The 13,008-nt window shown below is 42.9% G+C and overlaps 1 protein-coding gene across 1 annotated transcript in view; it reads right to left on the reverse strand.

Annotated features, from left to right (window-relative positions):
- anapc4 (anaphase promoting complex subunit 4) overlaps nt 1-13,008 on the reverse strand; it is a 33,949-nt gene that overhangs the window by 4,653 nt on the left and 16,288 nt on the right. The window contains exons 11-25 of the mRNA XM_083767744.1: nt 12,720-12,784; nt 11,930-11,972; nt 10,118-10,194; nt 8,336-8,436; nt 7,533-7,584; nt 6,550-6,605; nt 6,406-6,452; nt 5,800-5,856; nt 5,640-5,696; nt 4,928-5,021; nt 3,440-3,537; nt 2,756-2,814; nt 2,151-2,189; nt 1,730-1,831; nt 796-891 (exon numbers count right to left, since the gene is read on the reverse strand). Coding sequence (XP_083623870.1) covers nt 796-891; nt 1,730-1,831; nt 2,151-2,189; nt 2,756-2,814; nt 3,440-3,537; nt 4,928-5,021; nt 5,640-5,696; nt 5,800-5,856; nt 6,406-6,452; nt 6,550-6,605; nt 7,533-7,584; nt 8,336-8,436; nt 10,118-10,194; nt 11,930-11,972; nt 12,720-12,784 — 1,043 coding nt within the window. The remainder of the gene's footprint in view (nt 1-795; nt 892-1,729; nt 1,832-2,150; nt 2,190-2,755; nt 2,815-3,439; nt 3,538-4,927; nt 5,022-5,639; nt 5,697-5,799; nt 5,857-6,405; nt 6,453-6,549; nt 6,606-7,532; nt 7,585-8,335; nt 8,437-10,117; nt 10,195-11,929; nt 11,973-12,719; nt 12,785-13,008) is intronic.

The raw sequence follows: 13,008 nt of genomic DNA on the forward strand, positions 1-13,008 counted from the left end.
ATGTTATGAGCTACTTCTTTCCGTCAAGAAATTCCGTGCAGGTGATTTTTTTTTCCTAATAAAGTGTCAGAGTTTGGAAGCGCTCGTTTTAAACAACGCAACGCCCTGCTTGCCTCCTGCATCATGTGACATTCAGACACAGGTGGTACCGCAGGACCGTTGAGCGCTTCCAAACACCAATGCTCAATGTTTTGCCCATAGATATTTTTATTTATAATAAAAAAAGTTCATTGCAGCCATGCAAGAGGGGTGGAAGTGTGCGCAGGAAGAGTGCTAAAGGGGCGTGTCCTGGTGTAAAAGTGACGCATAATGTGCATACTCTCTCTACTATGACGGAATACTGGACAACTCACCCCCGGTGCTTGCCCCGTTTTTCCTCCCGGAATTTTCACCAGTGAGGGGGATAACTTTGTAATTATGCTATTGGCCGTTTGTATTCTTTTTTGGAAAAATATAAAAAGATACTCCTGTGGAAAGGCTATATTATTTTACTTATATTGACCCTATAAACAATTTAGTATTATGTAAGGTTTTGCCCACTCAAAATGGTACCTCGTCAGATAATCCCCACATATCCTACAACAACTTCTGTGAAAAGACTTCACTGTAGTAGCTTTTCATAAATTATATTTGTTTAGTTTATAGTTCAAAGTCCAGCCGTCTGCTGTCCAGCCTCTCCCACCCCTCACTGGGGGAAATTCTGGGAGGAAAACAGAAACGGGGCGAGTTGTCTTGTTACCCTACGGCATGCCCAGATACTAGGGCTCAAGTGTGTGAAAAAAAAAAGTCCCTCACCGGACTCCAGCGCTAGCGCCTTCACCGCCGTCCGAGTCCATGCGGTGGCTGAGGACGTTGCTCAGGTCGACCGCCATGAGACCGTTGGGAACGGGTCTGCGGGGAGAAAAACCACACACAGAGCATAGAGAGTGAACAAGTATATAAGGGATAATGTCTGCCTATATAATAGGACCGGCCGGCGGTCACTGTCGGGAGATAATTCACCCGACAGGGGGTTTTAACCACCGACGTGGTTAAAACCCATTTTGACCTGGGAACGATTCTGCAAAATGTCTTCTAAAGACTGTTTTCTTGAAAAAAAGCTATGTTTTTCTATGGCAGTCCTTCTCAAACACTTTCATGCCACTTGTCAAAAATAGCAGACCTACAAGCTCGTAGCGCGCCACTCGGTGGCGCGCTATGAGCTTGTAGGTCTGCTATTTTTCAATAGCTAAAGCATAGCATAATGCTAACACCAAAAGGGGTTCCTGCCCAGAAATGGGTTAATCACCCTGAAGGTGAATTATTATATCCCAACAATGACCAGGTCTAGCCAGATATTATCCTGCTAATTACATGGCTACTTAATACATACATTTATAAATTGACCCCAAAACACAACAAAACGAGGTATAACCTTTCTTGCCGGTACCGTATAACGAAAGTATTCCATAATTGTCGCACTGGCCGGCATCTACAACGAAGTGAGTTGATCAAATGGAATCCATTTTCGGGTCTATTTCTCGCTCAAATGTTTTAAAAAAAAACATTTTGGAGAGCAATGTTCTAGCTGTAAATGCCATCGTGTGTGTGTGTGTGTGTGTGTGTTTACATGGCTGTCATGTTGGAAACGGCGGTAAATCAAGCAAGGCGCAGCAGGTGCTCTGAGGGTTTGATTAGCCCATCGGTCTGTTCTAGAGTGGAGCGGTCGTTAACCCAGAACGACGCTCACCTGTGTGGGTCCGTGGCGCGCCGCAGCAGGTAGAGCTTGCAGGGCGAGACCTCCGGCATGCAGAACACGATGTAGTGCATGTTGGCTTTCCTGTCGTTCCACCTGCGTGTGAACGTTGTGTCATTAAGCAAAAGATTTGAGTTAAAACGTCGGCTCTGAGAGAATATATATTCAAAGATTTGCGTCGCATTTTCAAGATTTTTCAATAGCTAAAGCATAACATAATGCTTAAAACACAAAAAGGGGTTCCCGTCCAGAATGGGTTAACCCGTTATAACATATGTTGCTATGGATATGGAATCGCTTTACACTACTGAAATGTGACAAAAAAAAAAGATTTTATTTCAAAAGACTACGACTAAAAACTAAATCAAAACGGGGTGTCAAAATCAACAGTAGAATGGCTGTCGTTTTCACTTACAGAGACGGGAGTTCAAACAGTCTCGGAGCCTTGTCAGAGCTGCACGGACGAGAAGAGATCCACAATCAATCGTTATTGTCACATCACAATTGGCTACAGGTGTGTAGAAGACGTGGGCGAGTGTGCAAGTTCTATTATGTTGTTGTTTTCAGGAAAGGAAACAAATAAGAGGCAGAGACACGGAGAGCAAGGAGGAAACCGAAAACATGGCATGGGAACCAGAGCCGGAGAAGGAGAGAGTCGCGTACAAATGGAACCAAATGGACCCTTTACAGGTCTGTAACTCTGAGAGGGTACTGTATGTAAATGAGGTTAGATATGAGGTGCAAAAGAAAGTGTTACGTCCACGAGGCAACAGCTGGAGCAAACAAACTTTTGATTGATTGATTTAAAGTGGATTAAAAAGGATAGAAACACAAAAAAAGCCATTGTGGTCCTTTGGGGGGAGGGACACCGGGGCTCCAAAAAAACACACATACACACACACACACACACACACACACACAAACAGCAAAACAATCAAAACACAAACATAGCTTATTGTTATTGAAGCATAATGTAAGCAGATACAGTGTGTGTGAAGTCATAATTGATCAACCATATACCTCTGTGCCATGTAGAGGGGCAAGCAGACGGCCTGTTTGACAGACTTCCCAATGATTTCCTGCATGCACAAACACATGAATGAGTGAACAAGACAAGCAAATGCAGAGTTATTATTCAAATAAAGCTATTAAAATGCCTCTGAATCACACAGTATAATGGATAGCTGTATATGGATAAGCAAGACATCAAATTGGAGATAGTGTTGTCATTGTTGCCACAATTGAATTATAATTTCTGACTTATTTAATTGCACTTAAAATAATAATAATGATACAAAAAAAAAAAAGGAAAAAAAAAGAAATATATATATATATAGCACCTTTCATGACAGAAATGCATTGCAACATGCTTTACAAGGCAGAGAACAAACAAGAAAAATAGTTGAAAAAATGTACATAGGTATGGCCACGTAAGCCCTATATATATATATATATACTTACAGTACTATACAAAAAATAGAAGATTTCTGAACATTCACAAAACAGAGATGCCAGCAGGTTGAACATGGCTAACATCCTTTTCAAGTAGAGAGAGAAACCAGAAACAGTAAAAAAAGAAAAGCCCCCAGGAGCCTTGCAGAACTACATTTAGAGGCAGGCCAGAGTCAGGATATACTGACAGAATTCATGGCCGTCAAAGAGAAGTGTCGAGTCTGTTCGACTGACTTCACTGTCAACACTCACCGCAGGCTTCCGCAGACACGACTCGATCACACTCTCCATCATCCTCTTGACGAAGTGCAGAGACTTCTGGGGATACGAGGGGAAGAGCAGCGGGCTCTCTACATGAAGCAAACACACACGAGAGAGTTCAGTGTCTGGGATACATATGAGGGGAACAGCAGTGGGCTCTCTACATGAAGCAAACACACACGAGAGAGTTCAGTGTCTGGGATACATATGAGGGGAACAGCAGTGGGCTCTCTACATGAAGCAAACACACACGAGAGAGTTCAGTGTCTGGGATACATATGAGGGGAACAGCAGTGGGCTCGCTACATGAAGCAAACACACACGAGAGAGTTCAGTGTCTGGGGATACATATGAGGGGAACAGCAGTGGGCTCTCTACATGAAGCAAACACACACGAGAGAGTTCAGTGTCTGGGATACATATGAGGGGAACAGCAGTGGGCTCTCTACATGAAGCAAACACACACGAGAGAGTTCAGTGTCTGGGGATACATATGAGGGGAACAGCAGTGGGCTCGCTACATGAAGCAAACACACACGAGAGAGTTCAGTGTCTGGGATACATATGAGGGGAACAGCAGTGGGCTCACCAGCAAAACACGACAACCACACCCGAGCATCACCAAACAAAACCTCGAGTGAAATATCTCTGACCTGAGATTCTAAAAATGTCTTCTACATCCCGAGGGTTTTCTGAAAAGGCTACGTTTCTATGTCAGTCGTTCTTCGATTTTTCAAAAATAGCAGACCTACAAGCTCGTAGCGCGTCACTCGGTGGCGCTCTATGAGCTTGTAGATCTGCTATTTTTCAATAGCTAAAGCAGAACATAATGGTAACACCAAAAGGGGTTCCAGCCCAAAATGGGTATGATTCAATGATGCTTCAATGACTTCTTGAAAACTATTTCCACTATTTTGGAATTATTTTGGAAAGGAAACTATATAAAAAATAAAAATCACACCCGCGTGACTGTGAAGTGAGGGGCGCTAATATATCAAAGTCTAACTCATGTTGATTAGGCGATGTAATGGTGATGTAAAACGAACAATGACAAAGACAAACATCACATTCTCTTTATTCAATGTTTGCGCTATAGGGACAAGATGACGTAAAGTTTCCCTTCATTGTCAATAGCGTTTTTTTTAAACAAACATCAAACTAAAAAAACAAACCTGTATATATAGGAGGGGCGCCCCCTCAAAACATATATTAAAATGTGTCAGTGTCTTTCATATGTTTTGTAATGGTTTCCTCAGGAGCTTATTTGGGGTGCCAAGCTTATTTGGGGTGCCAATAATTGACAAGCCATCACCACTCAACACTGATTCACACACACACACCTGTGGCAATTCCAGTGGTGAGCAGGGAGATTGCCAGGTGTCAATCAGTGTTGAGTGGTGATGGCTTGTCAATTAGTCAATTAAGAGTCAATTGTGACTCTGGCCGTCACATTTTTCAGTTTATTATTCGTCAAATCACCTTTCAAGTGAGTGCTCTCCTGTAAGAACTTCACCCACTGGTTCCCACTGGTGTTGGGCGGGGACACGAGGTCGTCATCTTCATCCTTCAAGTACTGGAAACATAGAACATAATGGAAGACGTGCTGTGTGAGACACGTACAGTACGTCCTCCTCTGTCTCTCCACAACATTTAGAAGCATATACAGTAGAGCAGTGGTTCCTAAAATCCCTAACGTTTTCCATGTCTGTCAAGGGTCCCCAAAACGACACTTAGTATCAGCCCGCGGACACCCATTTGAAGAGATATGCCAGGGACCCCCCAACATTTAGAAGCATACCACCGAGCGGTATGCGCTCGGTGGTATGCTTGTAGGTCTGCTATTTTTTGAAAAATCGAAGAACGACTGACATAGAAACATAGCTTTTTCAGAAAACTGTCAGGATGTAGAAGACATTATTAGAATCTGATCTCAGGTCAAAATGGGTTACTGGCATTTCTATCTCTGGGACACCAACTGTTAATTTTGAGAGTGTAACAAATGGACCCGTCAGGGTCCATTTGGTTCCGTGTGCACACTCTCTGAGTCACAGAGCCATAAGGGTCCCAACTATCATTTAGCTGGGGGGGGACCCCCTGGAACTCCCCTCAAGGAACCCTTAGGGGTCCCCCGAAGGACGCCACTTTTTGGAACCACTGCTGTACTAAAACTCATCAAATCGTGCACCCATACCTGGCCCACGCGCTCCACGTTGAAGTACTTCCCTTTGCGGTCAAACAGCTCTTCGTTCTGTTCACAACGACACGATGTGTTGATTATATAACGGCAAACCTTTTTTTACTAAAATGTGTGAGAACTATAAAAAACGGTGGCGTTTACACGGAGAGCTCACCTCGCTGAAATGCTCCGACAGGAAGTCCGCCACGAAGGAGATGTCCTTCTGGGTCATCTGAGAGAGCAACAACAACAACAACAAGTTCAGTGTTGTTTTCCTCGACTAAAACTAAGACGGAAAATGTTCGTCGCCGACCTTTCTCCGCTGACGAAAATGAAATGGAAACTAAGGTATGATGACTACAACTGAGACTAAATATACTGACGATTTCGTCGACAAATAAATACTAGACTAAAATGTTCCAATCCAGTATAAGTAATTTTTACACTGAAAATAGCAGATCTAGCAGAACACTAAAACATTCCGGGCGACTAAAATGTGACTAAAACTAAATTAAAACTATTCTTAAATTCTTAAATTAAATTTGAAATTTGCTGCCAAAAACAACACTGGTTCACACGCTTCAAAATCAAAATCAAATTAAATCAATAATATCAGTATTCCGATATTAACCCATTCTGGGCGGGAACCCCTTTTGGTGTTAGAAAAATAGCAGATCTACAAGCTCGTAGCGCGCCACTTGGTGGCCGCTACGAGCTTGTAGATCTGCTATTTTTGAAAAATCGATTTTCTGATTTTTCTTTTTCAGAAAACCCGTCTCACCTTATTCAGTTCCGGGGGAACGTGCTCCTCACACATCCTCAGCATGGCTGTGTGGGGGAAAAAAAAACCCACGTCAAACACAGCGAAGCAGAGAGAACATGCTACGTTTTCTTTTGTTGTTGTCCAATTCTCCGAGAATCTTACCGACGTACAACCAGCGAAAGAAGGCTTTGAAGTTCTTCATGCTTTTGTCAATCACTCTGGTGGGGGAAAATACAAATAGAAAACAGGACTTAAAAGACATGCACGGGGGGATGAAACAATTGGAAGATATTCAGACCGCTGCCATCTTGCCAGCAAGGTGGCAGCAAACTCGCCAACATTGCAGCTGTGCAAAAAGCTTCAATTATCCTCTTTCAATCTGCAAAGTGTTTGTTTCGTAAAAACTGTAGACTTGTTATGAGCTACTTCCTAGTCAAGAAATTCCTTGCAGGTGATTTTTGTATTGGAGTTTGGAAGCGCTCGTTATCACTAAAGCAACCTCCTGCTGCCTCCTGCATTATGTGCAAATTCAAAACAGGTGGTACGCAGGGCTGTTGAGTGATAGTCAACGAGCACTCCCAAACTCCAGCACCTAGAAAAAAATAACCTGCACAAAATCTCTTGACAGGCAGTAGCTCATGCTCATAACATGTCTACGGTGGATGTTTATGACACAAAAACTTTACAGATTGAAAGAGGATAATTCAAGCTTTCCGTACAGCTGCAATGTTGGTGAGTTTGACGTTGTTTAACCCATTTTGGGCGGGAACCCCCTTTTGGTGTTTTAAACACTATGTTATAATTTAGCTATTGCTCTCTAGCTATCTAGCTATTGAAAAATAGCAGATCTACAAGCTCAAAGCGTGCCACCGAGTGGCACGCTACGAGCTTGTAGGTCGGCTATTTTAGAAAAATCGTGAAAATATTTATTTCAGAAAACTGGAGGATTTAGAAGTTGTTGTTTTTTTTACCTTGAGGTCAGGCCTAAATGGTTTACCTAATACAATTGGACTTTTCCGTTTGGATGAATGGGCTGTCTATGGGAAGTTGCACCTAGTTAGCACCTTGCTGAATATCGTCAATTCACTGAACTCGGACGACAAAATTCAATCTTCAAGACAGTCAAAGAAAGCTTCTCAACTCACTGCAAAAGTTCGTTGGCTTTCAGAGAGAAGGAGCCCACGGCTGTAATGGCATCTGAAAGAACAAACATATTGCACTGTAGATGTGGCTGACATTCAGCCATAATAGCACAGGTAGGTCACGCAAATCCTGACAGTTAGATCAGCGGTTGCCAAACGTTACAGTTACAGGTGGAGAATAGATGTCTGCCCGGGGACCCAAACGAGTGAAAAACAGCAGATCTACAAGCTCAAAGCGCATTGCTTCGCGCCACGTTATGGGGCTTGTAGATCGGCTATTTTCACTACTTTTTTTTTAAGCAAAGCGGGGTGCTATGGGATACAATTCCAAACATTGGAACTATCCCATTGAGCACTTCCGCATCCCATTGTTACAATGGGAGTCAACCATAGAGTATAAAGAAGGATAGAGACTGATCTGGCGTGATTGTTCAGTGGCGTTTCGAAGCACCCGGAAGGACCGTCTCTCAAAACGTCCACTTCCGCATTCAGGACCGCCACATTTTGTGCAAACCGAGCGCTCAATGTCAAAGCCCCCAGCTGCACGGGGGTTTCCTCGTCACAAATCCACGGGTTCCGCCTGCAGTCCTTCCTCTTACCACTAGGGGCCTGCAGCGCTTCAACGTCGGAGCGCCTCACTGGCCCCCTTTGGAGTCAACGCTATAGTGTCGCCACTCTCATGCTATTCCACTCGGGGAGAAAACCAGCTGGACTAGCTAAGCTAGCTTGCACGTGGATTATAGACTCTGCTTGCTATTGCGTTGTAGCTGGTAAAAGAAAAAAGAAAGCGTGCGGCACTACCGTACCCTCTATGGCTGCCGCGTCCAGGCCCAGGGGCTGAAACTTCTGCTTCCACAGAGACATGCCCTGCACCTCGCTGAGGTGGTACAGCAGGGCCTCAGAGCCACTGAGGAGAGAGAGAGAGAGAGAGACATTCAGATGAGGTGGTAGGGATTGCCCCGTGCGTCAATTTCGGTGGCATCGCTTCTTAACCCATTTTGATTGGGAACATCATTTGGTGTTAGCATTGTGTTATGCTTTAGCTATTGAAAAATAGCAGATCTACAAGCGCGCCACGAGCTTGTAGGTCTGCTATTTTTTGAAAAATCAAAGACACTTTTAGAAAACTGTCAGGATGTAATAGACATTTTTAGAATCTGATCTCAGGTCAGAATGTGTTCATAATTAAACTGTCAGGATGTAATAGACATTTTTAGAATCTGATCTCAGGTCAGAATGGGTTAATAATTAAACTGTCAGGATGTAATAGACATTTTTAGAATCTGATCTCAGGTCAGAATGGGTTAATAATTAAACTGTCAGGATGTAATAGACATTTTTAGAATCTGATCTCAGGTCAGAATGTGTTCATAATTAAACTGTCAGGATGTAATAGACATTTTTTTAATCTGATCTCAGGTCAGAATGGGTTAATAATTAAACTGTCAGGATGTAATAGACATTTTTAGAATCTGATCTCAGGTCAGAATGTGTTAATAATTAAACTGTCAGGATGTAATAGACATTTTTAGAATCTGATCTCAGGTCAGAATGGGTTAATAATTAAACTGTCAGGATGTAATAGACATTTTTTATAGGGGATTCACACTGAGACGGACTGAATCCGTTTCATTGGAACCGTTTCCGAATACGGTTGCCTGGTCCCCGATGGCCATGATTCACATTGCCCGAGATTCAACAGCGCACCCGGGTACACTTGCATAACACACTTTAATCCTCCTGATGACGGTGTGCTTGATGGCTGGCGTGCCCGGACACTGACCATCAACTCTGCGACATTGTCTCAAATAAATCCAGACACACTGCATTGCATTGCCTCTTTGGCTTTTTGCCGTTATACTACTTCACTGTCAGCCTGCCTGTTATTCACTGTGTCAGTCAGTTCTGTGCTCCAGTGTCGTGTTTGATATTAGTTTGCTATGGATTCTACTTCAGCATTATTATTATTTTGTTTTACTTTGGAAACTGTGCCAAGCAAAGCCCAAGAGCCACGTGTAGTCCGCAGAATAAGATCAGTGCGTACTGCGGTGCTGCGCGTATACGCAGATTCAACAGGAGACGGGCGGCGTTGAGAAATGCGCTGGTGTTACGCATCGTGCAGCGGCTGTGTTTTTTTTTTTTTGAGGCTTGGCTCGTCGACTAGAGATTATGTCACGTTCTTTTTAAAAAAACAGTCCACTTCCTTCTTTAGGTACGCATTCATTCACATTGGAACAATCCGTATCTGAATACACTTCAACGGTCCAGAGACCCTCCCCCCATGCGGTCCCGGGACAGTTGGGCGATCCGCTCCCGGGAACGGTACGCATCATTCACACTACCACAACATCTGCCAAGTGGTCCCGAGTGCGCACCCGGGACCATAGTGTGAATCCCCTATTAGAATCTGATCTCAGGTCAGAATGGGTTAAAGGAGCCATGTGGGCTGAAAACCGTGGCACTCTTCTGAGCCAATAGCCCCATCTAGTGGCGGCATGAGGGAAGGGAGATAAGTATTAACCGATCGATAAGGTTCAATCAACTATCATTTATTGATGAATTGATTCCTAATAGAGGTATACGTATACCTCTGCAGGTGGCTGATGACGAGCTTCTGGATGCTGGAGTAGGAGGACTCTATGGACTGGCCCAGCTTCTTCAGGCCCTGAGGATCAAAACGGGTCACAATTGTTATAGAATCGCCTAATCGCAATTATTATTTGAGATCGTCGCAGATATTTTGCATGTCTATTTGCTCTGATTGTCTGTCGCTTCGTTGCTTCTTTGTGTAGGACCGAAATAGACAATTTGCTCGTCCACGTATAGGACGTAAATTCTCCATCCGTCGTCGATGGCGTCTCATGTTTGTCTACACACTGTAGCTGAATATACTATAGCCCTCAATGAATACGGCATAAAACTATGGGATTTTTTTAAAATGTTTTTAGAGCACTTACGACGTAAATCGTTCTTTGGGGGATGTTACAATGTTTGTTTAGAGCACTTTAGAGCCAGCCATTATTAGAATCAACCTGGGGGCCCACTGTTGTGTTGGGTGGAGATATGGGCTGATCCTTTTGTGACACTCTCTATGCATCCCATGTGTATTCACCTTTTCCCTGGGCTGTGTGCTCCAGTTCCTGTTGATTTCATTGGATATCATTGGTCATCTGACCGGTTTCATTGGCTTTCATTGGATCAAAGCGACAGGAACTGGAGCGCACACACACAGCCCAGGAAAAAGGTGAATACATCCCACTGTTTCTCAAACAATTGTCCACGGACCGACATCATATCTTAATAATAATAATAATGACTCAACCAGACAATCCACTGCACTTGAGATTCTTACTCCCTTTTGTCTGTTGAATTCCTGGACCTCCAATGTGTCGGTAAATGAATGGTCAGGGGACCACGTGCAATACTTCCAGGGACCACCAGTGGTCCACGGACCACCTGTTGAAAACCCCTGCTGACTAAATGACGACGTGTAGGACGTCATGTGGTCGTTATAAATGCAGCGGGCGCCCCTCGCTTCACTGTGACTTTCACTTCTACTCCTGGCCTGTGCCTCTCAGTGTTTGTTTTTGGCAGCACATTTCTATCATAGTCTCTTGGAATAGTTTTCATTTACTTTTAGTCACATTTTAGTCCCCTGGAGTGTTTTAATGTTAGTCTAGCTTTAGTCGACTGAATGTCATAAGATTTCACTCGACTAAATATACAGTCGGTTGACTGAAAATGTATTTTGGCGGGCCTCGATGCCGTCGTAATGGCTGATTTTACACTTGCTGAAAATAGCAGATCTACAAGCTCACAACGCGTCGCGCTGCGACGCGTTGTGAGCTTGTAGATCTGCTATTTTCAGCATGCAACCAAGTGACTTACAGTATACTGGATATCTTGTCCACTAGTACCTTCCTAAAACTTTAGTCCAGTTTTTGGCGGTTGACAAAATTGTCAATACATTTAGTCTGAGTTTTAGTCACCATGGCTTAGTTTTCATTTTGTTTTCGTCAGTGAAAAAAGGTAGTCGACGAACCTTTTTCCGCCTTAGCTTTAGTCGACGAAAACGACACAGACGACCTCTCCTGTATCTCACCGCTGCTGCTGACCGCCGCATTTAGGCCTCAATGTTCATCTTATCATTATGAACCCATTCTGACCTGAGATCAGATTCATACGAGGTTTCCACTGGACACACACTGGTCTGATTAAGACTCATCTCTTCTCTATGGCCTTTGATCCTTCCCGATTTATTTTTATTTTTGAACCGTTTAATTTCTTGCCGTTACTCGTTTGAGGTTTTTGTATTTTGTATGCATAACTAACGTTGGTCAATCTTGTCTGTTTTAAATGTGCTATATAAATAATGTTTGATTTGATCATACTTCACTCACCTTCACAGTCAACTGGTTCATTAGCAGGGCCTGCAGTTCAGGGCTGCATTGCAAACGGGGAGAAACTCAGTGAGACCCTGATTAATACAACTGCTATTACTTTTAAAACAAGTTGCGTACTTAAAAAAAAATAAGATCTATAATAGGCCTGTCACAATCACGACTACACACTGTAATTGGCTGATTATTTGGCAATTATCTTTTTAATCCAATTGCAATTATTTGTCATGATTTCCATTCATCTGTATGATCTTTTGAAAACCCCTAAAAACTAAACAATAGCCAGTCTAAAAGCTGTTGTGAGCTCACGTTATGAGCTTGTAGATTGCTATTTTAAAACATGTTTTAATTATTATTATTAAAATTAAGGACAGGCCCGTTTGGCCACATTACATTATTTTCTATGATATTCAGTTATTTCTTTGTATATTTCAGTAATAGACTTTGGATAAATATTTTCTGCATGGAATACTTTGTTCCAAAGCCTACTTTGTTCCACGCGTTTCATGCTCCGAATGTTCAACGTCAAAGACACAATTCAATCATTGGTTGATTATTTGCACGACATGATGAATTGTCAACTTCAAAAGATTTTGACAGCTCTAACTCCCATACCAGCACATCATACAACCAACTCCTCCAAGACGAGGCACTTCGATGCCATCTACAGGGCAGTCATGGTACTGCACTAGGAGATGACTAAAATGACATTATTAGCGGGTACATTTCTACATTGCTGAAGGAGTGGATTCATTGCTGGTTGGTTGGATGGAAATGTTCCACATCTCACCTGGACTGTCCCCACAACAAGAGCTCCAGGAATTCATCTTGAACCTGAGTGCTCGTGTTCTTTTCCTTTAGATATGGAGAAAAGAACAACATGATTTGTTATAGTCTCTCAGGCAGTGTTGTTTTCGTCGACTAAAAACGAAGACGAAAAATGTCCGTCGACTACCTTTTTCCACTGACAAAAAACGAATAGAAACTAAATGAAACTAAGCTACGATGACTCAAACTAAGACTAAAAATACTGACAATTTCGTCGACAAATAAAAACTAGACTAAAATGTTAGGAAGGG

The sequence above is a fragment of the Protomyctophum parallelum genome, assembly GCF_964188405.1.
Source record: "Protomyctophum parallelum genome assembly, chromosome: 6".
NCBI classification, from domain to species: domain Eukaryota; kingdom Metazoa; phylum Chordata; class Actinopteri; order Myctophiformes; family Myctophidae; genus Protomyctophum; species Protomyctophum parallelum.